General features: G+C 39.4%; 1 protein-coding gene across 3 annotated transcripts in view; it reads right to left on the minus strand.

Moving 5' to 3' along the window:
• Positions 1-6,646: 6,646 nt before the first annotated feature.
• LOC149846584 (uncharacterized) overlaps positions 6,647-25,882 on the minus strand; it is a 38,179-nt gene continuing 18,943 nt past the window's right edge. For 2 of the 3 annotated variants that reach the window (XM_089996433.1, XM_089996434.1), the window contains 2 exons: positions 7,886-8,029; positions 6,647-7,339 (listed from right to left, as the gene is read on the minus strand). In XM_089996433.1, the coding sequence (XP_089852559.1) occupies positions 7,151-7,339; positions 7,886-8,029 (333 nt within the window). In that variant the 3' untranslated portion in view covers positions 6,647-7,150. Of the gene's footprint in view, positions 7,340-7,885; positions 8,030-19,509; positions 19,595-25,882 lie in introns of those variants that run through there. The other variant, XM_089996435.1, reaches the window with a different exon arrangement.

A 25,882-nucleotide genomic window follows, 5' to 3' on the forward strand; every position in this document is an offset into this window, starting at 1 on the left:
CCATGGTTGAACCGTGCTGGAAAATATTGAATGGGGTCGGGTACATATTTTCTCAGTGTAGGATGCACTAGCTTGCCTGAATGACATTCGAATATCTGACATGTAATGGTTAGACCGTCAAACCCCTTCAGGACTATTGCTCATCATGAAAGACGGTGATGATACAGTCGCGAGTGACATGTATTTGATTATGAACCAAAGAGTTTAAGAGACCTCCTGTCACTTAGGAGGTTTGGAGGTCGTGATTATCCTTAAATATACAAGGATTTAACCCAACTACTGTAGTAGAGGATGCATCTGAACTAGCCTGGTAGGGTTATCCCGGTATAGGTTCAATCGCACTACCATGAATAGGGTCAACAGGCCTCTCGGGTATCTAAAATACATAAAATAATAAACCCTCAGAATGTCGCATTGATGCCGAAGTTCTAGCTTCTTCTGTGTACCACGAGGTAAACAAGTTAATATCGAAATAATGCATTAGTTCTAGCTTCAGCGATCTATGAATATATGAGTGAATAAATGTTGTTCTATCAAGTCCTACATAACCTTGAGAAATGTGTCATGATCGGTATACTACTAGATCGATAGGAAAGAGACTCATGTGGTATCTACATGACTAAGCTAAGCTCGAAGAGCACGAGGTTAGATTCGTGGGATACAGATGTGCCACGTCTTGGAGACTTGAGCTTGATGTTCCAATTGAGACCCGGAAGAGTTCAATTGAGGCCCTAAAGAGGTCTACGCTAAGTCATGGAGACTTGAGCGAAATATTCAATTCGTAGTTCTGATGAGGCTTTCGTGATATACGCTAAGTCATAGAGATTTGAGTGTCGTTGTTGTGAACTGTGACTCTAAGTGGTTTGTGCATTTGTATGAGTTGATTGAATGCATGTTGAATGCTTTCTTACCAGACTAGCAATGGTTATGGCTCCATTTAATGGGGATTATAGGTGTTAAATCTGCAATGCGATATGCAGAGCAAGACAACATCAAGTTCCAGGGTTTCTCTAGACAGTGTTGTATTGCTTCCTTTATAAAACTAAATATTGTTTTTTCAAGCAGTGATGTTTGTAATATATAAGTTGTTTTGATAAATGAAACACATTGGTGGTTAATGAGTGCTTGGCAACGTACCTATGATTTGCCCAGAGATTTTCAAAACCGATGGCTTATTATCGCCCATTTTCGTTGCTAAAACCTTTTCTAAGTTTCGCTGCAAAGAAAAAATCATGAAATTTTCAACTTAGTTTTGTTTTAGAAATCCGGGGTGTTACACCAATAATATAATCCATAAGATTCCAATAGGGTTCTATTGAGCAGCAAGAATTCAAAGACTCTTAGCATAACTCAAGATAAGCCAAATGAAGATCACGATAAAGCTTCTAAGTCAAGAGTTCAAAAAACATCTACTACTAATTTAGTCTTAGATAAATCCAAAATTTGTGATAAGTCTCTAATCACGTGTAGGACTCTTGTCCTCAAACCAGTCTTGTTATTTTGGACTCCCAATGTAACACCTATAAAGACATGATAAGAGAACCTTTATTCGTGGGTTGAGAAAGAGAGACAATACCGTGGATGTAGGTATTCTATCGAACCATGTTAAATCGTGTGTGCACTTGTGTAAAATTATTGTGGTGTGTGTGAGTGTTTGATTTTTTCACAGGCATGTGTTTCTTCACCGATGCATCCGAATGTGGAGGCGGCTGTCAACAAAGTCGCCCTTTCGATTTTGACTAAGCTCCACCATCAGCAGTGACTACCATCATGTCAGAGTACACCAACAAGAGAACCAGGGGGTGATGCAGGGAGTAATGCGATATGCTCACGATAATGGATACCCATGCTGCTGCTCTTTGACGCAGCTACAGAAAAAACAAACCAGCATGTAATGGATCGGTCACTGTCATGTGGATGCCAGCGCTGAGGGATGTTAATGCAGCGACAGGATCAGCGTCACCACTGTGAAGCAAGGTTGACTTTCATGCTGGCGTCGGCAAATGAGGGCATGACCCTCACGCTCGTATAGTATGTTGAGAGAAGAAAGTTGTTCACCAGAAAAGACGGTGCATAACTTTATTTCAATGAACCTCAGTCGAACAAATAAGATGAAACAGTCTGAAGGAGATGAATGAAGGTCACCGTGGAATACACGCTGAGAGCGTTATCTTTATTAACCACTCAATCGAACAGGAAAATGCAATAACAAATAGGGAAATCGCGGGAAAAACAAAATAAGGGCATAAATGAAAAGTGAATGCAAATAACGACAAAAAGAATCAAACAAAAGGGCAATCAAAAACTGCTGAAGAAAAGTTGTTGCAAACTGGTTTTTCATCTCTGCCCCCTGCACGCAACCCTAGAGGGGCTTTTAAAGGCCCAATTTGGATCTGAGTCTCAGGTCTGGTCCCGGACCTGAGATAATCTCCATTTGCTGTATGGGTCTGGGTTCATCTTGCCCTGCATCATTCTCTCCTGGTTGGAAAGAAGTCGGCTCTAACGACTTGTTGTCGCCATAGTAAGCATTTAGATCAGACACATTAAATATAGGAGAAATGTGCCAATTTTCGGGCAGCCTAAGGAGGTAAGATCAGTCAAATAGGCCCGCTAGCCGGGGAAACCCGGTCTCCTTGATGGGAGCGAGAACTATCTTATGACCCTTAAAGACAAATGTGTATGTGTTCCTACGACCATTATGGATGATCTTACGGTCAAACTGCCAGGAACATCCCAAAAGGATGTGACATGCGCTCATAGGGGCCACATCACACCACACTTCATTGTGGTAATGCTCCCCCATGGAAAACCGAACTAGACAACGCAGGGTGATGGATACCTCGTTCCCTTTCTTGAACCATGTCATTTTATAAGGTTGAGACAATTTTTCCACTTTTAGGTTCTAGGTGGATAGGACACTCTCGAACACCATATTCTCGCCTGCCCCGGTATCAATGATAACATCACACGCGCGCCCCTCACAGTTGCACCGAGTTCTAAAAATATTATTCTGCAACCATTTTGTCGGTGCTGACTCTCGGGATGTGGTCAAAATATGACAGATGGTTAACAAATTTTCGATGTTGCCATGAAACTCTACGACTTTCATCTCGTCATCTCCCGCAACAAGCGACTCAGCCTCGCTCTCACTATCGAACACTGACTCAACAATACCCTCTGCCAGATGGGTGTTCCTACTCACGGTGGGACACTTGGACGCAATATGACCTAACTCTTGACACCTAAAACAATAAACGGTGGACTCACTGGGCTTACCTTTGGATCGGGTGTAGTACGCGGGTCCAGACTGATCAGGTTTGCTAGAGTCGACTCCAGGGGTGGACTTTGAATCTTCTTTCCTAGGGGAGCTTGCTCCCCTGGTTGGGAAACTTAACTTAGGTTGACTGGACTGATCACTACGGGGTGTCCTATGTTCCTGCCTTCTTTTCAATTTCTCCTCCACATTCATGGCATAACTGCTCACCTGATCTAATGACTCAACTATGATACAACTGAAGTCGTCAGAAATAGCAGGACAGAAACCAGAAATACACCTCATGACCTACTGGCGGGCGATCTCCTCGATCTGCACTCGTAGGGAAAGATGATAAAAATCAGCGGTGTACTCTGTCACAGTATTGGTGCCTTGATGTAAGGTCAGGTACTTCATGTAGGCCCTCTCAGCGTGTTCTGACAGCACAAACTTAGACTGCATCAACCTCTGCATCTCTTTCCAAGTCCGTACGTGCTCTAATCCCTGCCGCTTCCTCGACCTCTGCAGCTCAACTCACCACGTCTGTGCTAGGCCTCTTAACCGGGTAGAGGCTAGGGAGACACGATGATGCTCAGCGACATTGTGGTAGTCGAAAAAGAACTGGACGACATATGACCAATCAAAGAACTGCTCTGCATCGAACCAACCTGCGAACTCTAAAAGCTCCAACTTCACCCCATACGTGGAGGGGCGCTCTGGTGCTCTCTGCTGTCGGGCCTCCACCATTCCAGCACGATGCTTATTCCAGAAAGCGTCATCATCCCACACTGCTTCATCCCCGTGGTCTTGTTCGTCTAGCTGCTGGGGTTGGCGAATTTCGACGACCTGTTGTCGGCGCCCTGGTCACGTCGATCCCTGTTGAATTTGCCTCGGTCTGGCTGGCCCATGGGCGGGAGCCATCTGTGGCTGGCGTTGTGGTACCAGTATGACAGAAGGTCCAAGGTAAGGGGGATGGGGCTGTCGGGTCTCGAGCTCTATGTGGGTAAGAACTGGATAGTACAACTCTGGGTTATGGGTTGGATTAGGGTAGGGGCAGTGGATTGGGTTTGGTACGGGATTCTGGATCTGGGTTGGGTTAAAGGCTTGGGCCTGGTAAGGGTACTGGGTTTGGGTAGTGTAGTACTGGGATGAATTACCCAATTGGATCTGGATCAGGTCAAGTCCTAAACTACTCGTCGAACCCAGATTTTGATAGGTTGGATCGAGGATCGAGTTGTGGGGATAAAAGGCTTGGTCTGAACTCGATCCACGATCCATATGATTATGGGTCTAGTTTTGACCTGGCTCAAATTCAAACTAGAGCTCGGTCCAGGTCCGATATAGGTTTGGGTTGGTACGGGATCCATTTTGTGGGTCAAAACTAACGGGTTGGGTCTGGTTCAAGGCGAATCGTGAACCAAACCAAACTGGGTAAGTCGGGTGATGGGGTTCGGGGCTCGGACCCATTCCTTGGAACCCGAAAAATGGTTCCCGAGAATCGGGTTTGGGCCATGCTGAAATGAACTCAGGTCCGGACCCTCTCGGATTCGACCCAATATAGTGGGACCCACCTGCTCCCGCTTGCGGAGGTGCTGCCACAGGGCATCCACGCACGGACTCAGGAAGAAAAGGGGGGCCTTTCCCGGGTCAAGCCAACAAGGATGGGTCCTGCAGTCCCGACCCAACCTGTGGCAGGGCCCCCACGACGCGGGGCCAAGAGCCCACCTGGTCGACAGGACCCAGCGTGACGCTAGGGCTCTGTTGGCCAAGTTTGGATGGCGATGGGGTTCCAGTGGCCCGAGTCCACGAACCTTGGCCTGCGACTGGACCCAGCGTGACGCTGGGACCCAGCAAGCCCGGGTCGACCCGCGATGCCGGGGCAGATGGGTGTCAGCTGCCCAGATTCATCAGAGGTGGATCGACGGTGCAAACCACAACCGGTTCAGGGTGTTGAGGAGGTACCGAGGTCGCAGTGATGGCACAAACAAGCTGACAGATCTGCTGGTCTGGGTCGACTATCGCAGCTTCAATGAGGAAGACAACTTCGTCGACCACTCCTGAACTCCTTTGTCGTGGGGTCGCTGTGTGGGGCTCCATCAATGACTCGATGACCGCAATCTGAGTTTCAACCCCATCGAGTCGTTTTGACATGTTGGCCACGTCTCGACTGACACACAGCAAATTTTCGTCCATTTGAGTTATCATCTCCATCATACGCAATATTTGGTCGTCGCTGCCAGTGTCCTCCTGCTCATTTCCCTTCGTCGGATCGTTCCTCACGTTTGTTGGCATGCTGCCGGCGATGGAGGATGCCCAGTGCTCTGATATCATTTGATGCAGGGAGGAATGTGATATATGCTCACGATAATGGATACCCACGCTACTACTCTTTGACCCAGCGACAGGAAAAACAAACCAGCACGTAATGGATCGGTCCCTGTCGTGTGGATGCTGGCGCTGAGGGCTGTTAACGCACCGATAGGATCGGCGTCACCACTGTGATGCAAGGTTGACTTTCATGCTGGCCTCGACGGATGAGGGCGCGACCCTCACACTCGTACAGTATGCCGAGAGAAGAAGTTCACGGGAAAAGACGGTGCAAAACTTTATTTCAATGAACGTCAGTCAAACAAATAAGATGAAACAGTCCGAAGGAGATGAATGAAGGTCACCGTGGAATACACATTGACAGTGTTATCTTTATTAACCACTCAATCGAACAGGAGAATGCAATAACAAATAGGGAAATCGCAGGAAAAACAAAATAAGGGCGTAAATGAAAAGTGAATGCAAATAACGAAGAAAGGAATCAAACAAAAGGGCAATAAAAAACTGCTGAAGAAAAGCTGCTGCAAACTGTTTTTTCATCTGTCCTCCGCACACAACACTAAAAGAGCTTTTATAGGCCCCATCTGGATCCGGGTCTCGAGTCCGATCCCGAACCCAAGACAATCTCCATTTGCTGTATGGGTCTGGGTCCATCCTGCCCAGGGGGCCTTCACCAATGTGGTCTTTGCCTTGCAGGGGGTCAGGATCATCATCATGGTCAGTGCCGTCTTGCCATCCAAGTAGCTGTAAAACCTTTCGGCCACCTCCACCCCCCCCCCCCTCCCTTTTCATTTTTCATTCTATTTTACTCATGCAAAACAACCAAGTGAAAATTTTTCATTTAGAAAAAATATCATATCAAAACTACTCATATGCAAAATTTTCTTTTCATGTGATAATTTTTCTTGCTTCCAAATGTGCCACTGTGCTCGAAGGACATCTCAAAATCCTATTTCCTCCATAGGCTGTTTTTTTCCTCCTGAAAATCAAGTACTTGTTCGATATTGAAAATTGGATATTAACTTTGTTGGACCACTACGAAAGGTTTGTGAGAGAGAACAAAGATTTAAAAGAAAAGGGAATTGATTTTCCATTTCTAAATAATATCAAAACCACAGGGGTACATGTATATCACCAGCATCAGCATCAGCCTTACAGAACGGACCAGTGATACAAGATACAAGTACACAGAGAAGCATCAGATCAAGGCCTGAAGGAAAAAATAATCACAGCATATACACAAATGGTTCGCCGCGATGCACGGACCCGTGAACACTTGGTGCATGCCAAATTACTACATTACAAGCTAGGGTACAACATTGTTCCTTTGCCAAGATTCATTCTGATATAGCTAGCAACCACATGGAACATAATGCCTGCGTGCAACAAAAGCTGAGCCTCTTTAACTTCTCATGTACAATTAATTCTCCACGACTGTCAATGGCGGAACTTGCAGGATAACATGTTTTAGGCAGTCATGCTCGCCCAAGGGCAGCAGCAGCAGGCACAAAAACTAAGCAGCACCACCTGATCCCATAATCTATGACCATCAAAACAAACCCAGACATATCAAGATGAAATTGGCTCATATGGATACAGTAGCCATGGATGTTTAAGAGCTTCAGCTGCTGTTGGTCGCTTCTTGGGATTTACTTCAAGGAGATGTGAAACAAACTCTATAAAACCTTGATCCGCCATAGGCAACCGGTGACGTAAAGATGACTTCTTTGGAATCAAGTATTCTAACTTGTTTGTATCCTGAACAGGAAGAAGGCATCCAGCATGATTTAGAGGACACAAAATTTTAATCCTGTAACACTTTTCGACTTGGAAAACCAAAATCTTGCTGAATATGTATAAGAAGAAAGAACACACTTCAGATATTGGACACACTATGATTTGGTAGAAAAAGTTTTGGGTCAGCACCCACTATTAGGTTTGAAAACTTCATAATTCACGTTGCAAAATGCTACTACTAGTAATGTATACGACTAAGAATAGTCGGGCCATTTCATATTAAATAATATCTGATCGAGCACATTTAAGAACATCTGAAACAGATGAATTCATTCTGGCAAGGACAAAATATGCAACGTTCTTTTACCAGTCGCATAAGAGCAGCATCAAGATTTCTTAGAACTAGAAATCTGCAAGTTTTCTTAATATCAAGATCTCTAAGTTTCAAGGGAATAAAGGAAAAAGATCGAATAATCTAAACAAACAAGAAACTACGTATCATTATTTATATCAGCGTGATTCTCTTGAAGTGAAAAGTGCATTCAACAAAAATAAATTTATAAGTACCTGATTCCGCTCATAGAGCATGTGGTTTTTCGTAAAATATTTGTATGTATCACAACCCTTTGCAAGCATGCTTTGGTCGATTTGCCTAATGATGCCAATGACTCGAGCAAGTAGTGTTGCTGGTGAGTCATTTTGGAAGAGTACCTGCAGCAGTGAATAATTTGTCATCGTCAGGCATATCCAAGCAATTCCTTCTCGGTTATCAATATGTACTTTCTTTGAAATATGAATGACAAGACCATGCACCTACAGTTGATAGACTCGACACCACAAAACTGAATCAGTGGTTATCAATCAATAGCTGCTCTTACAAATCATCATTACATGTCATATCACAACTTTCTATAAATGATAGAATCAATTTCAGCTCTTCTATATGAAAACAACTACACTCTTGATCACTGGGATAATAATCGCCCCCTTATTCATATGAAACAAGCAGGATAAAGTAATATTTGGAAGTCAAGCATGATCAACTTCATTCAGTCAATCTTGATGTCCAACAGAAATATGTTGAGATTACATACATAAATGTTTAGACCCAACCAACAAGACAGAAGATTATTAAGTGTAGAAAAAAGAACAATATTCAGACATATTACAGTATGCATTAAGCTAGTAAGTCACATTAAACTGTCCAAAGTCTACTCAGAAAGCCAGCCCCAAAACATTCCAAACAATTTGAACTTTGAACAAAGTACAAGAACCAAATCCAACCCAGATTTGTAACCAACCTGGAAAAAGTGCCAAGGGGAGCTGAGGGTTGAGGTTATACTCCTAGCTGATTTAAAAATTAAGTAGGTGTTGGGATCCAAACCCAAAGAAAGAACTATATATTGCTGGGAACCCAGACATCCGCTTGTTACTAAAGCAATGCAGACTAGTTGGAACTACAATTATGTTAATCTATTGCGCATTTATGATGTCTTATCATAAATATATCTTAACTTTGAGTAGATCTGATAATACAAAACTAAACCAACTTTTGAGATATATTCCACATGGTCTATGACTAGTTCTGTAAGATCCAAAATTTCACAGGAACCAATTTTTAAAGAACAAATTCAGTGCAAATTAAAACATATCCCTCCCTTCACAATTGCACCTAATGTAACATGGACACCTCTAAAAGGGCAACACACCCAGGTTGCACCGGAGCCTGTGCGGGTGTGACACTTGGATGCTTCCATGGTGTCAGGTGCAGTCACCAGACCGGAATCCATTTCTGTCCAAAACCGGACTCGGTTAACCCTAAACAAGTTTACTTTTATTTGTATTATACATAAAAATATGTACATAAATACACATATATAATCATAGCGACAGATATTGCTGAAATTTTGAAAATCTTGCAATATTTTCATGGTATATTCAAGAAATGTATTATTCCTCATTATATCATGAGATTTTCAAATTTTCAGCAGTTTTAAATGTATCACGATATTATCACAGCTAATATTTAAATTCATAGAGAAAAAAATTAAAGGGAGGTTTTGTACCTTTGCCCTCATTAAAATCCCTACAACCCATAGGATGATAAAAACTATTTGGGAAAAGGTTCCTACGAGGCATCCCTTCTTTAATAGCACTCTTTATCTTTCCAATGTTTAGAGAAACAAAAGCATTAAAAATTTTTGAGAAGAGGTGCCTATGTGGCAATCTTATGTGAAACATCCTTTGTGCCTTCTTAATGCATGCAAAAAAGGGTGGGGAGGGGTCCTATTTTCCTCTCCTGGTCGATATAGGACCATTCCTTTTCATATGAGAACCTAATTTATCTTATTCACTAATTTTTACCAAACCAGCTTAGTTATTAAATTACTTAACACTTATTTATTATGCTATAGTTTTACTTTTAATATATAATATTTTCTTATTACACATTTATTTATAATGTATCATAATATGTTGAGATTTTCCTAAGAAAAACAAACCTTCTAAAAATCTCCCGACATATTAACTTGCCAATAAATTCCCAAGAACAGTATATATATATATATATATATATATATATATATATATATATATATATATATATATATATATATATATATCCAAGTTTTTTTAAATTGCCATGTCACACCCACACTCACACCTATGTGACATAGATCCTAAGTTCCTAACCATAGTCACCAATATTTTCAAAATATCACGATATTACCTGCTTTTCTATTATAATGTGGAATATGAATTGGATATGGATCCGATATCGGATTCATATCCATCCACGAGTTTTGCTTTAGTTGTATTATTATGTAACATGTGTTACTTATAAGGGGCAGTTTTGTCCCTGTAAAAGGTAATTTGTAACCCTATAGCAATAAAGGTACTGGCGCAGCAACAGATATTCAATAGGCTGCCGACTTCTCAAAAGGTTCTTTTCTCTCTCTCTCTCTCTCTCACGTGTTTTCACATGGTATCAGAGCACGCTGTATTCCTGGGTGAAAAAGGGTCTTCCTCAGCAACGTGAACAGCCAAATCCTATCCCTCGACATCAGTTCACGTGCACACGCCAAGATCTGCTGCAGCAAAGGTCGAGTTCTCCTCGTTTCTTCCAGAACTCGTGGATCTGTCTTCCTCACGTCTGTCTTCCTCAGCAACGTGAATCAGTTCACGTGAATCAGGTCAACGTGAATCAGTTCAACGTGCACGTGAATCAGGTTCTATTCTTTCCCTATTCATTTTTGTCAGCGTCTGCTACTTGATTTGTTTGTCTCCTTTTCTTATTCCTCTTAATTCATACACAGCAACTGCTGTGGTTGCTTCTCTCTTCTATTCCTCTTAATTCATACACAGCAACTGCTGTGGTTGTTTGTTTTAATCCACACACAGCAACTGCACTTCATTTTCTTAATTCACACAGCAACTGCAGGTCCCTTCTTCTACTTCATTCATTTACAGTTGGTCACTTCTTCTTTTTTCTGGTACCGATTTTTGTCATAAGCTGCGTCAATCTATTCTTTGTTTTCTGCCACATTTCTGTCATAAGTCCACAAATGGATTCTTCAGGCAATTCTAGTCTTTCCTCCAAAACTGGTTTCGGAAAAACTGAATACAAATAACTATTTGACTTGGAAAAGGAAGATTACCCCTTTTATTCGCAGTCAAGATCTTTCAGGTCACTTGGATGGTTCTACTCAAATACCTCCGCAATTTGTCACGACCGAAGAAAAAGGGGATGGAGCAATGACAAGCACCATTCGCAATCCTGTATTTACTGCTTGGATGAAACGTGATCAGGCCCTCGTCGCATATATCACTTCTACACTGTCGCAAGAAGTTTTGATTTCTATCCCTGATGATTGCACATCTAAAGTATTGTGGGAAACTTTAGCTCAAACCTACTCTCAGATATCAGAGGCTAAGGTGTTGTTTCTCAAGCGTGGATTTCAGCTTTTAAAGAAGGGAGCAATGACCATTATTGAATTTTTAAATCAAGTCAAAAGCATCACAGATCAATTAGCCCTTGTTGGATATCCAGTGTCCGATAAAGAAAAGGTGCAACAAACACTGAATGCCCTGGGATCAGAGTATCATGTACTTGTCACTTCTTTATTATGCTTGCCTTCGTTGCCCAGTTTTGAGGAATTACGTGCTAAACTCTTCCAATACGAGATGTCTTTGAAAAGCATATCTGATGCTTCAGCAGGGCAATCATCTACACATGAGATTCTTGTCACAGGGATGTTTGCTGATCGTACACGGGGAGGGCGTGGCAGAGGCAAGGGAAATCCAATTCAGGGTGGACATGGGATACTACCTACACCAAATTCTAATGCCAGCTTTTCAAAGAATGTTCCCACATGCTATCAGTGCAACAAGCGAGGTCATATCAAGGCTAACTGCTGGTTCAACCCACAAAATCGGAATAGAATGCAAAATACCAGAAATGTTGGTACATCAGGAACTGCAGGTACGTTCCGAGTCAGTGAAGATGCTAAGGATCTCTTTCTATCTGCTATGGCCAACTTGAATCTGAAGCAAAATGATGATGGAATATGGTATGTTGACTCTGGGGCAGCAACCCATGTTACTGGTAATGCAGGTAAGTTCTCTACTATGACTCCCTATTTTGGAAAATCTAATATTGTAACCGGAGATGGGACTCACCACCCTATTTCGAACATAGGCAATGTCGTCATTCCTTTGTCTAAGTCATCCATTCCTTTATCTGATGTTGTTCATGCACCAAATATAAAGAAAAATATTGTATCTGTTTCCAAGCTTGTTGATTCTACCAATTCTTCTGTGGAATTTACTCCTACTTCTGTCTTTGTCAAGGATCTTCAAACGAAGGAGATGTTCGCTAAAGGAGAGCGACGTGGAGACATATATGTCTTTAATGAAGATCCAGCCCCCAGTGTCCTGAAGCCCCAGTCTGATCTTGTCTTCAAAAGTGTCCTAAGTACATCCAAATGTAATAAGTCAGATCTCTGGCATTCTCGTCTTGGTCATTGTAGTCAAGTCTTTATTGAAAAGTTAGTGTCCAATGGTCTTCTTTCGGAGTCTGTTTCACCTTTATTGAGGAATAAAATATGTCCCAGTTGTCAGGTCTGCAAAAGTCATGTACTTCCCTTTCATCAAATAAATAAAAGAGCTTCTATGCCTTTTGAGATAATATGTTCAGATGTTTGGGGCCCAGCTCCTAATACTTCCTCTTCTGGAAGTAAATACTATGTATCCTTTATTGACAGTTTCTCTCGTTTTACCTGGATATTCTTTATGAAACACAAATCAGAGGTTTTTTCCATTTTCCGTCACTTTCATGCCTATGTTAAAAATCAATTCTCCCAAAATATCCAAATTCTCCAATGTGATGGAGGTGGTGAGTATTCCTCTAAAGAATTTTTAGATTTTCTCCAAGATAATGGGATGCATCGTAGAGTTTCTTGCCCGTACACTCCACAACAAAATGGAATTGCTGAACGTAAACACAGACATATTGTGGAAAGTGCAATGAGTATGATGCATGGGAGTAACTTACCCATTAGTCTTTGGTCAGAAGCCTTTCACACTGCCACTCATGTGATAAACCGCCTTCCCATGCCTATCCTTGAAAATCAATCTCCCTATTATGTTCTCTTTGGTGCACATCCCGATTATAATGAGTTACGAGTTTTTTGATGCACATGTTATGTTCATATTGACAAATCCATGAGAACTAAATTCCAAGACAAAGCCTCTATATGCCAATTTGTAGGTTATGCAGATGAACACAAGGGTTACAGATGCTATGATCCTGCCAATAAGAAGATTAGAATTTCCAGAAATGTTGTTTTTGATGAGAGTAATTTTCTGGGAAAAGAAACAGATGCCAATTGTGAACCTACTGATTCAGTTGTTAATTGGTATGATCCATGGCTTAGTGCTGAACTTATTTCACATGCTGACGAGCATACTATTCTGTCTCCTGAAAGCATACATGGTGAGACAGTTTCAGATGATGCATCACAAGCAGAGTGTCTAAGATACAAAGGAAATGTGTATACCAGGAGATCTAGAGAGCAAACGAATGTACCTACTGAAGAACACATTGCATCGTCTAATGACAGAGAAGCACCAAGAAGATCAGGCAGGATAAGGCATCCTATTGAAAAGTGGGTTAGCTATGACAACTTTTCTATGGACTTTCAGATCTTTCTATCCCAGATTGAAAAACATGATGAACCACTTGGTTTTCATCAAGCTATCAAATCCAACAAATGGATTGAAGCGATGAATGAGGAGATCGAGGCACTACACGAATGTCGAACATGGGAGATAGTTGGCTATCCTCCAGACAAAAATGTTGTTGGTTCCAAATGGGTTTATAAAATTAAATATAAACCGGATGGTAGCATTGAACGGTACAAGGCGCGTCTTGTGGCCAAGGGTTTCACTCAAGAATATGGTCAGGATTATGATGAGACATTCAGCCCAGTGGTGAGAATGGGAACTATTCGCATTATACTTGGCCTGGCAATTGAACATGGGTGGATCCTCAGTCAGCTTGATGTTAAGAATGCATTCCTTCATGGGGACTTAAAGGAAGAAGTCTATATGGAGCAGCCTCAAGGTTATGCAGAGGGAAGCCCAAAAGAATATGTATGCAAGTTAACCAGAGCTTTGTATGGATTGAAGCAAGCTTTTAGGTCATGGTTTGAAAGTTTTTCCTTAGAAATCCATAAACATGGTTTCTTTCGTTCCCAACTTGATCATTCTCTGTTCATATATAGGAACGATACCACTGTGGTTTTCTTACTCATATACGTTGATGATATTGTTATCACTGGTAACGCTCCAGACCACATTCAGCGAATCAAAGTTCTATTGAGTATGCGGTTCAAAATGAAAGACCTTGGGGAGCTGAGATATTTTCTTGGAGTAGAGGTAGATAGACAAGGTGATAACATGTCATTAACTCAACATAAATACACTCTTGATCTTCTAGCTAAAGCAGGAATGACAGATTGTAAACCTCTACCCACACCCAGTGTTGTTAACCAAAGGCTCAGTATTTGTGATGGTGAGTTATATCCTGATGCAGTCAAGTATCGGAGTTTAGTAGGTATGTTACAATACCTTACCTTCACTAGACCAGACATTGTGTATTCTGTCAATCAAGTATCTCAATTCATGCATGAACCAAAGACTGGTCACATGGATGCTGTCAAACGCATCCTTCGCTACCTAAAAGGAACGGTGGGTGATGGACTCACATATACTCAATCTTCATGGAAATCACCGAAGCATGACATACTGGCCTATACAAATGCAGACTGGGCAGGGGATCCAGATGAGAGGAGGTCTGTTTCAGGATACTGTGTTTTCATTGGAAGAAATCTTATCTCATGGAGTAGCAGAAAACAGAAGGCTGTGGCAAGATCTAGCACAGAGGCAGAGTATAGATCTATGGCAGCTACCACAGCAGAAGTGACCTGGATTAGGCATCTTCTTACAGAGATGGGAGAGGATATCTCAAATTCGACACTTATGTGTGATAATAGAAGTGCTATACAAATTGCATTCAATCCTGTTCATCACAGTCGGACTAAACATATTGAAATCGATCAACATTTCATCAGACAAAAGATAGCCGACAAAGAGATTGAACCAGTTTATGTGCCTTCAGAAGACCAAGTTGCCGATATGTTTACAAAAGGTCTTACAAGTCATCGCTTCTGGTATCTGAAGAACAAGTTGCACATGGTTCAACCCCATGCACAACTTGAGGGAGGGTATTAGAATGTGGAATATGAATTGGATATGGATCCGATATCGGATCCATATCCATCCACGAGTTTTGCTTTAGTTGTATTATTATGTAACATGTGTTACTTATAAGGGTCAGTTTTGTCCCTGTAAAAGGTAATTTGTAACCCTATAGCAATAAAGGTACTGGCGCAGCAACAGATATTCAATAGGCTGCCGACTTCTCAAAAGGTTCTTTTCTCTCTCTCTCTCTCTCACGTGTTTTCACATTTTCAAGGTGAGCCAATATATTCCCAAGATTTTCAAAATGTTGTCAAAACCTAAAACATTGTGATATTTTTCCAAGATATTCCCAAGATTTAAAAAAATCTTTTTTATATAGTTTAAAATATCTTTTTAGTTTCTTTTATATTTTAAAATATTTTCTAATTGTTTCTTTGTATTTTTACAAGAAACATACTATAAACCTATTATTTCTTATCTTTTTATTATTCATAGCTTTCGAGAATTTCTAGAGGAAAAACACTTTTTGGAAATATCTCCGAGAAAAACCCTTGCCGAGAAATTACCTTGAACAATACAGGTGACTATGATCCTAACTATACAATCAACTCATTCATAGAATACCTGTATATCAAACAAGTGATGTTGGATATTTGGATCTAGTCAATGATGATTGGCAAAGGAGAACAACAAGACAAGCCCCTTGTGAGAAGCCAAAGCTTCACACAATAAAAGCTGAGCCCATTTGTTTAATAAATGAGCCTAACTAGAGGCTAATCTGAAGCTCACTTAGTCAAACAAGCTGACGTTGAGCCTGAGCTTAGGCTTATTAAGAACTTAATTAGCTCGTTTGGTATACATATGTATACATAATATACATGAGTCCATTAACACAAAAACTGAATAGAAAGAGTGAATTTTTTTCTCAATAAAATCCTATGTGTGCAAATCCTGTTTCTTCCTCAAAAAAATCCTTTTTTTCTCAATGAAGGGGCTCAACGTGAGCTCAGGCAAGCAGAGCTCGAACTACTCAAGCTCAACAGACCAAGTTAGAATTTACATCCAAGATCAGTTTGAGCTCACGTTTAGTAAGCAACGTACCAAGCCAAGCTTGAACATCCTATGCTCTGCTCATTTACAGCCCTAAAGATCATAGGTATGCAAATCCAAGTCATGTGCACAATAGGATAAGAAATGAGAGAGAGAGGTTAACATCCAATTATTTTATAAAAAAGAATGCCTTTAAAGATCATCGATCCAGTTTTATAGTTCCATTCCTATTTTGTTTATCAACGTTAACTAGTGGTTCAACAATCTTCAAAAGGTGGAGTATATAAATGCATGCATATTTATCTTCTCCTCCCCCGTGTTACTGCATAACTTTTCTGAATGCCTTCAAAGATCATCTAACCAGTTTTAGTTCCATTCCTATTTTGTTTATCAACGTTAACTAGTGGTACAACAATCTTCAAAAAGGTAAAGTATATAAATACATGTATATTAGCTTCTCCTTCCCTTGTTACTGCATGATTTTTCTGAATTTTACCATTGCCACTACAAGAGCATCCAACTCTGTTCATTAATTATTATGGATAAAGCAACAACTTCCCAATTAACATTTGGCTTTTTGTATATTCTCACCTTGATAAAATATGAGAGAAAGAGGGAGAGAGAGAGAGAGATCATCAAAAGAATGTTTTTAGAGTGAAGCATGACAAAGAATGGAGAATAGGTCATTTTCATGAGAAGACTCATAAATTGGATGGACTAAATTATTGGATATGAGAAGCCTTGTCCGTGCTCTGGCCAGATTTCAAAGCGACTACAGTAGCAAACTGAAGACTTGATTGAGTGGCATGAAAGCTTTTATTTGTTTGGCAACACTATAAAAGAGTTTAAATTATGTGGGTTTCTTATGCAAAGGTTCAATAAACTACTAGATGGCCAGACCAGTTATATAACTCGAGAACAAACAAAAAGAAGTAAATCAAGGTGATGCATGTGGTTCTTAACCTAACTCTAATACTAAATCAACTAAAGGTCCAGAGACAAACTTACATTAGGGCTGCACACAGGTGGAGCACAGCCTGAGGCTGGGTGGTTCAAGTGCAGCACAATGCATGATGCACAAGCTGAGATTAAACATTCAAGTCCAAGCTCAGCTTGGTCAAGCTTGGCACTGCTACTAAAGCTTTCAGAATGTTATCCTTTTAGTGTTTTGAAAAAAGAGGAAACTAGAATTGAACCCATCACCTTTTTTGCCAAAAGTGCCAAAAGTGCAAGCTCAGCCTTTTGCATACCTGTCCTCACAAAGATACTCAACATGCACCAATGATAGACTCAGTGTTGTTGAAAGCTTTCCACAAGGCACAAAAAGAGAGTCTCGCCTGAAGGCGAGGGGCTTTTTGAATTGTGGTGCAAACCCAAAGCGCAAGAATGGTTGAGGCATGTGCCTCATACGCCGTGAGGCACATGCCTCATTTATAAGTGGTCAAATGAGGTGACCCAAAATCAATTTATAAAAAAAAAACTCAAAACAAAAGGGGGAGGGAGGCCCGATGTTAGGGGACCCTCCCCTCTTTCTCTCCCCACTCCCCACCCACTTCAACACCAGTGGCAGCCAACACCCGCATCTCTCTCTCTCTCTCTCTAAAAGAAGAAGCAGAAGAGAGGAACAACAAGCGCACCCTCTCGGACTATCTCTTGTTAAAATGTACTGTATAAGATTATGTATATGTATTCAAATATATATATTTATATTTTGGGTTATGTAATTTCGGTATATGACCATGGGTATTTTGGTTATTTCACACATGTAATAAGGGATGTCCACTAGTGACAGTTTAGTCTTTTTATTGTTTTATTTTTTATGTCTTTTTTATTTAATGTAAGGGCACTATGGTCATCATGACCATAGAGTCGTTGGGCTAGCTCCCAACAGCTATAAATATAACTGCTTGGAGCTCCCCAAGGCCATGGCTACTTGTATATATAGAGGGCTTTCACCCTCATTTGGTTTAATGCTTGTTCTAAGCAGTTCTAAGCATTTTGGAATAATAATTTTATTTTTATATTTGTGTTCTTTCTCTCTTTTGAGAGGTTGTGTTAACCCTTAGTGGCTCTTTTGTATTTGGCCCATGAGTGGCTTTTGTATTTGTGAATGTGCACATTTGTAGCCCGCTTTTGGCATTGTGTTTGTGCACTTGTTTCATTACATATCTCTCACTCAGGTATGTACTCTCTCTCTTCTTCTTCTTTTTTGTTTGATAGGCCATTGGGTCTTGAACTTGCAACGTCCCAACACATGGTGATGTGCACTAACAGTTCCTACCAAACAAGCGGAGCCCCCGTTGGTGGGGGTCTTTCTCTTCTTCCTCTTCTTCTTCCCTTCCTCAGCCTCCTTCTTGATGTGCAATTAATTGACTGTGGGTGTAGGTTTATAAAAACTGCTTGTCATTGACTTCATTGCAGAATTTGACCATCATTTTCCATTTTTTTTATTTTTCAGATTGTACAACATCTGTAATAATATTGTGATATCCCTGTACTAGAAAATGATATTCCTTAATGTTGTTATCTACAACTTTCAGACTGATTTTATTTCTGTTCTCGACTTGTTGAAACTGTTCGTGTCATTCAAAATATTTGAATTTTTTTATGCAACATGGAATTGCTAGGGCCATTTTAGAAATTTTCTTTTATCATATAGAAAAATCTTTTTGGGGATCTTTTGTTTGACTCCATTCTGGTAGGCAATGTTCTTTGTAGTCGCTTCGAAATTGTCTTCTGGAAATTGTTCTATACTACTGATAATGTGATGTTTATGTTGTATATTCCCTTCCTCTTCCATCAGGTTATGTTTTCTCTATTTGGTCGTTGCATACTCTTGGGAAGATGACATTGGCTACATGCAGCAATTAATTGACTGTGTATGCAATGTTCTTTGTAGTCGCTTCGAAATTGTCTTTTATCATATAGAAAAATCTTTTTGGGGATCTTTTGTTTGACTCCATTCTGGTAGGCAATGTTCTTTGTAGTCGCTTCGAAATTGTCTTCTGGAAATTGTTCTATACTACTGATAATGTGATGTTTATGTTGTATATTCCCTTCCTCTTCCATCAGGTTATGTTTTCTCTATTTGGTCGTTGCATACTCTTGGGAAGATGACATTGGCTACATGCAGCAATTAATTGACTGTGTATGTGATGTGATTATGTTCTTCTTGATGTGAAATTAATTGACTGTGAGTATAGGTTTATAAAGATTGTGCAATTAATCGACAGTGCATGTGATTATGTATGTACATGTAATAGACTGTGTATGTGTTGGTTTTTGTAAAGATTGTGTATATCAAATTGTGAATGTAAGTTTGTGTATATCAAATTGTGAATCAAATTGTAAAGTTTTAAAAATATATTTTTGAGGCTTACGCTTTATGCCTCAAGGCTAACACCTCGCTTCATATTTGGTGGAGCGCTTCGCTACGCCTCCACGCTTTTCACAACATTGGATAGACTACAATACTAAAAGAAACCATTAGTAAACAATATAAAGTACAAGACTGATCGGGATCAACAATATGGAATTCAGGAAGAGAGAGTAGGGTTAGAAGGAATATAGCATGAAATAAAACCGGTAACTACTAAAGCAAAATTTGAATCTTACAAATAAAATTATTTAGCCCTCCAACATCTACCACTTCTTTTCCAATATGTAACATACCCATTTCAGTAAAAAGTAATTAATAGTTGATCACCGGAAAAAAACATGATCATCCAAAAAGTAATTAATAGTTCCCAAACTATGTCACGTTGACATTGTTGTGAAGTTTTCAATATGACTAGTATATATATGGAGGCTAAAATGGAGTATCCAAATGACAGTTCCCAAACTTGTGCTTAAATAAATGCTTAAATAAATAAGAGGTTGACCAGCATTTCATGAGTTTCCTCAACCGATACTAGGACTTAGTTAAAAAAGTCACAAAGCTCAAAATTTACAACAGGCAAATAAAAATTTGCATGGGGCAAAATTATTGTTTCCAAAGTTGTGCTAACTGTACTGCTTAACACTTCTATACATTTAGGCTTTCCTAAACATACACTACCACGTTCTTAGGTTTTCCTAAACATACACTACCACATTTTTATTCATCATAAGAGGATAAATGTGCCTTCCAGATGTAACAATAGGTGACATGGAATTGTCAAGGTAATGTTTTTTTTACTTGACTTACATTTTTAAAGTAAATATCATCAAAATAACTCATATATCATCTATTTTAGAAGGAACTTCATTTAAAATTGTCAATTAAAAAGAACACTTTTTTTTGTTCCAAAGATACCAGCAACCTAAGTCATAGTGATTCGGCCAACCAGGTGCCGCACCCGCGGCAATGCGACGCTACGCGGGTGCGCGTGCGGCACCCGGTGTGATCAACCCGACCCTGGGTGCGGTCAACGAACCCAGGGTAATTTTTGTCCAGTTTTTAGACTTTAAAAAAAAATGCCCAATGAGAAGGAGGATTAGGGCAATTTTTTTTTTGCCCTAATCCTCCCTTCCTCTCCTCCTGGAGTCTAAGTCGATCGACCTCTTCGCCGGACCCCGCCGCCACCGCCGACTGCTTCACCGGACCTCTCCACCTCAGGTACTCGCTCTCTCTCACTCTGACTCCCTCTGCTCTCGTCCTCTCCTCTCTGACTCCCTCTGCTCTCCTCTCTGTCTTCCCTCTCTCCCTCTTAGAATGTCGGGGAGGGCCCCCCTGCACTCTAAGTTGGGGGAGGGGCATCGTTTCCCCTCCCCCATTCCCTGTTCCCTCCCTTAGAGGTTGGGTAGGGGCGCAAATTTTTGATATTTGAACAGGTTTTTTCAGTAATCAAGAATTCAACGGCTGCAAATTTTTCAGCTAAAAAAAAATAGTTTTTGTCAAAAATAAATTTGACCCAAGGGCCGATATTCACTAAATAAAACATGTAGATTATATCTACAGTGTCAGATTGAGTCGAAACATATTTTTTAGAAAAAGAAAAAAAGAAAAAAAGAAAAGGTAAATATTGTGGTTCTAAAAAATGTTTTATTCCTGAAGAATATTATCGATATTTAGGATCGGCAGTGTTAATCAAATGCAGGTGATCCTATATATGCATTGTTTAGTTAACTGTTTGATTATAATAAAACAGGTAATGGTTAATGAGTTCTTTCTCATTTTGAGTACACTGAATGTTATATATTTTTCTTGTACCTTTCGATATTTATTTATACAAACTACTACTACGTTTTTTAGAACTTATTGTATATGTCATTAACTTTGCACTCAATATTATAAATCTTGATTATGTGCATAATTGATTTTAATATAATTTTTTTTTGTGTTTCCAGGACAAAAATGATGGATAAAGGGAAAGGATTTGCGTCATCCTCATCCCCACATGTGAGTTCTGCTGCTAGTGTTGTTGATAGTTGTACTAGGAGTGATGATGTGGGGCCACTATGGGTACATGTAGATAAGCTTGCAAAACTGGAGAAGGAGGTGGTGGAAACAAGAGATTTTGATGCAAACTCTGTGAAAGAAATTTTGTTGGGTCTTACACAAGAGTTAAGGCTCATTTGTTGAAGATAACAGAACATAGCATTTCAGGATAAAGAAGAGTTGATGAGGCAATGCGAAAACAATACAAGAAAATACAAGAAGAATATGAAAAGATAAAGACAATGAGTGATTCTTGTGCAATTAGTGTGTCATTTTCAAGCCACCAAGAAGATGCTAAAAAGAAAAGAAAAGTAAATGTATGAGGTAGAGAAAGATGAACGATACAAGCATCATTCAATACATATGGAAGGGAGGAGATTTATACAAAAGTAGCGAGGTATTTTTATTCTAGTTCACTCTCATTTAATGCAGCTAAAAATCCTTATTGAAAGGATTTAGTTACTTCTTTGGCAAATTATAATTTGAGAAAAATACGAACCACTTCTTGCAGAAGAAAGGAAAAATGTTGAGAGATTACTAAAAATTAAAAAATATTCATGGGAGCAAAATGAAATTTTCATTGTTTCTAATGGGTGGACAGATATTCAAAGGCGCCAACTAATCAATTTCATTGCTTCTTCGCTTAGTGACCCTGTATTCTTGAAAGCAGTTGATGCATCGGGAAAATATAAAAATGCTGAGTATTTGAAGATGTTGTTTATAGAAGTAATAAAAGAAGTGGGTGATCAGAAAGTAGTACAAATCATCACAAACAATCGAGTTTGTAAAAGTGCAGCATTGAGTTTGGAGATTGAGTATCCTCATATTTTTTTGACTCTCTGTGTAGCACAGAGATTGAATTTAGCCCTTAAAGAGCATTTACAACCCTAAAGAAGAAGAAAATTCACTAATATATGCTCTATGTTCATGGATTGAAGAATTAGAAAAAAAGTCAAAAGCATTGGAAATTTTGTTGTCAACCATCATCATGCTAATGCTATATTTAATATGCATTCTGACCTGAAATTGTTGAAGGTCACTGAAACACGTTTTGCGTCCATCATTGTGATGGTGAAGAAGATTAAGGAAGTGAAGAATGCTTTGATTAATCATGTTAGAAAAGAAATTAGAGCACATATTCTCAAATCCACAACATGAAGATAAACAAACTCACCAGCAAGCGTGCAGAGGATTTAGTATATGTTCATTCAAATCTTCGACTAATTTTGCGAACCAATGATGAATACAGGTACTAATTTGCTCTCTTAGTTATTTAACTATTTCTTAGTTTTTCATTTAAATATACTTATATTTAACATTTTCAAATTGGGTTTGTAATGCACACAAGAATCATCCAAATTTTGTGATGTAAACCCAAAAGAGTGTGACTTAGAGGGAGAGCATGATTTCAACATTACAAACATGGATTTATCTGAGCCCAGTCTTCCTTCTTACGATGCACTTGATGAAGAAGAAAAAAATTATTAAGATCCATTACCTCATCGTCATATACGTTGTGTAGGATATACTTTTGGTATGTAATTATGCATTTTTTGTTTCTTTTGCTAGTATACTATATAATTTACTTCTTTTCTACTTTACTAGTTTGATTGTTTTTATAATTGTGGTGTTGGTTTTTATGAGGTAGAATAGAATTGTAGATTGTTAATTTGATTTACATGCATGATGATGAATTGATTTGATGATATTGTGATAATTGTTTTTTATTTCATTAGTGTTAATGTTGCTAACTGTTAAAACTTAAAATATATATATACATATTTGCCGCACCCCCGCACCCAAGTTTTTTTAAAGTGCCGCACCCACACCCATATGACATAGCCAGCGACATGATACAGCATTTCTATATTCATTTAACACAATAGAATTCTTGAAGAATGAACCATACACTGTTTCTATAAATTACATTGTTAACTACGTAGCAGGTGCATTCAAATTTCAAATATAGTTAATACAATAGTAAATAGAGTCATGACCAGCATAACCACGTTAATGCCGGTACTTCTTGGTCTTGTGTGCTTAAAGGTGCAGACACATATAAAATATAAACATATTGCATAATACACAAACTGTTTTTTCTTCATATTTCAGTGGAGCTCTCTATTTGTATTATAAAGATAATACTATTCATATTATGTGTTATACAATGACTGGTTACAAGTTACAACATAATGGTCAACATCAATTTTGCAAGTTCCGATTCTCATCGTGTAGTAAATGTGAGACTAGACAAACTCTAGTCAACTGGATGCCTTGCGGACTAATCAACCAAATAATTGGCTTGTGCAGGTAGCATAGGTCTCTATGATAGTAGTGCTCACTTTTAAAGATGTATTTACTACTTCATGCATAAACTCTAAATTTGATTTCTTCACTTTTATTTCTTAGTTGTTTGTCTACCTTTTTAACTGTGTTCATGCTAATCTCGCATTTTTGTTTGTTAGTTTTCAGTTAGATACATTACATGCTTCTCGTGTTCTTAGGCAGAATATTACGATTTTAAGGTTCAATTTGAACCTTAGAATGGATTTATGTTACTTTTTGGATTTAGTTTTTTGAATATTTGAAAAGATCTTGCTTCTACAAAGCTGAGCTTTGCCTAGTCCACACCTACGGCTAGGGAAAGCTGTTAAAATATAGACATCATATATATATATATATATATATATATATATTGGTTGTATCCAAAATACCCGATAGGGATATTTTGGTCATTTCACCATGTAACTTTATTTTTAGGATTTTTCTTCATTTCTTATTTTTTTGCTTTGTATTTTTGTATTTTTCTTTTTTCACCTTGGGATCATTGGGGGGCCCACTTGTGTAGACGTTGGGGATCCTCTTGTATATAAAGGGGTGCAACCCCCTCATTTCTTTGTGGAGTTTTACCTCTCACCTTCAATAAAGATTATTTCTTTTTAGCCTTTTGGCTTCACCCCTGTGTGGGTTTCCGTGTTTTCACTTTATGTGCATTTGGTTACCCCTTAGTGGGTATGAGTATTCGCACTTTATGTGCATGTTTATGGGTTCATTTTTTAACCTATTGCATTCAAGGCCATTTTCTAACACGGCATCAGAGCTAGGCAGTGATCGAGTTATTTTTTGGTGCATAGGGAATCGTGTCACTCAAGAAACTTCAAAAAAAAAATGGTGAAGTATTCGTTGTTTCTCTTCTCTTTCTTGAAGTTATTCAGTATGTATTCTTTTTCTTAAAAGTATCATGCATTATGAAGCTACTTTCTTGATTATTTATATGCATGTGTTTCCACTATCATTATGTTTTTAAATCAAAATGTATTTTGCACATTTAGTGCTTGTGTTATTCCTTGAGCCTTTGCCTTTTTCGCTCTTGCACATTAAGTACTTGTGTTATTTGCATTTTCATTGAACCCTTACTTTTCTACATATTACATTTCACTTATTCGCATGTTTTGAAATTTTTAAATGATAAATTTTGAATCGGTGAACTTTTTTCTAGATATATAATTGCTCAAAACTTGCTTGAATGGGTCGTTTATCATGTTTATCTTCCAAGCATAATTTGATGTCAATCTTACTTGAACTCGTGAGTATGTGATGCAGTGAGGGAACCGAAGCTTCAAATGGGTGCCGCGTTGACGCTCTTTGATGCAGCGAAGGAACCGACGTTGGTCTGCTAATGGGGCTGACGCTGATGCTGATTCTCCAATGCATGAACAATCGTGCAACAACAAAATCTCAATGGAAATGTGATGCAAGGAATCGGATCAATCGATCCGATCAAAAGTTTGTTAAGAACTCGGTAAGGGCTACGATGAAGAATGAAAGGAAACGAGCAAAATAATGAACTATCGGCTAGAATGAAAGAAATCACAAAATAAGAAAATGCAGGTTGCAGCAGACTACGATAGATGAAAGAAAAACTCAGAAAATTCCAATAGTCTCTCCTGCACGCAACCCTAAGATGGGTATTTAAAGGGTTCATCTGGATCCGGGTCTCGGGTCTGGCCCTGGACCCGAGACGACTCCTGTTTGCTACTGGATCTGGGACGTTCAGGCCTATGCTCGTCTGGAGTAGGTAGGCAGGGGTACATCATCCCTGCGTCTTGGTACCGTGATCTGGGTCGGATCCACTACTTGGGTCCGATCCTCGATCCCTCCGTGCAGGTCCGGTCCTCTGCCTGGGTCAGGCTGTATGGATCTGGGTCGATCCTGCTCTGCATCAGTATGACTTAAGGAGTTTTTGTGATTATATTTCAAGTCTTGCATGTGATTTAAAGCTTTGTATTGATGGACATACGTGGTTGTGATAAAATCTCTGACTCTTTAAGTTT

This window comes from Nuphar pumila, chromosome 2 (genome assembly GCF_984573655.1).
Source record: "Nuphar pumila chromosome 2, dmNupPumi1.hap1.1, whole genome shotgun sequence".
Lineage (NCBI taxonomy): Eukaryota > Viridiplantae > Streptophyta > Magnoliopsida > Nymphaeales > Nymphaeaceae > Nuphar > Nuphar pumila.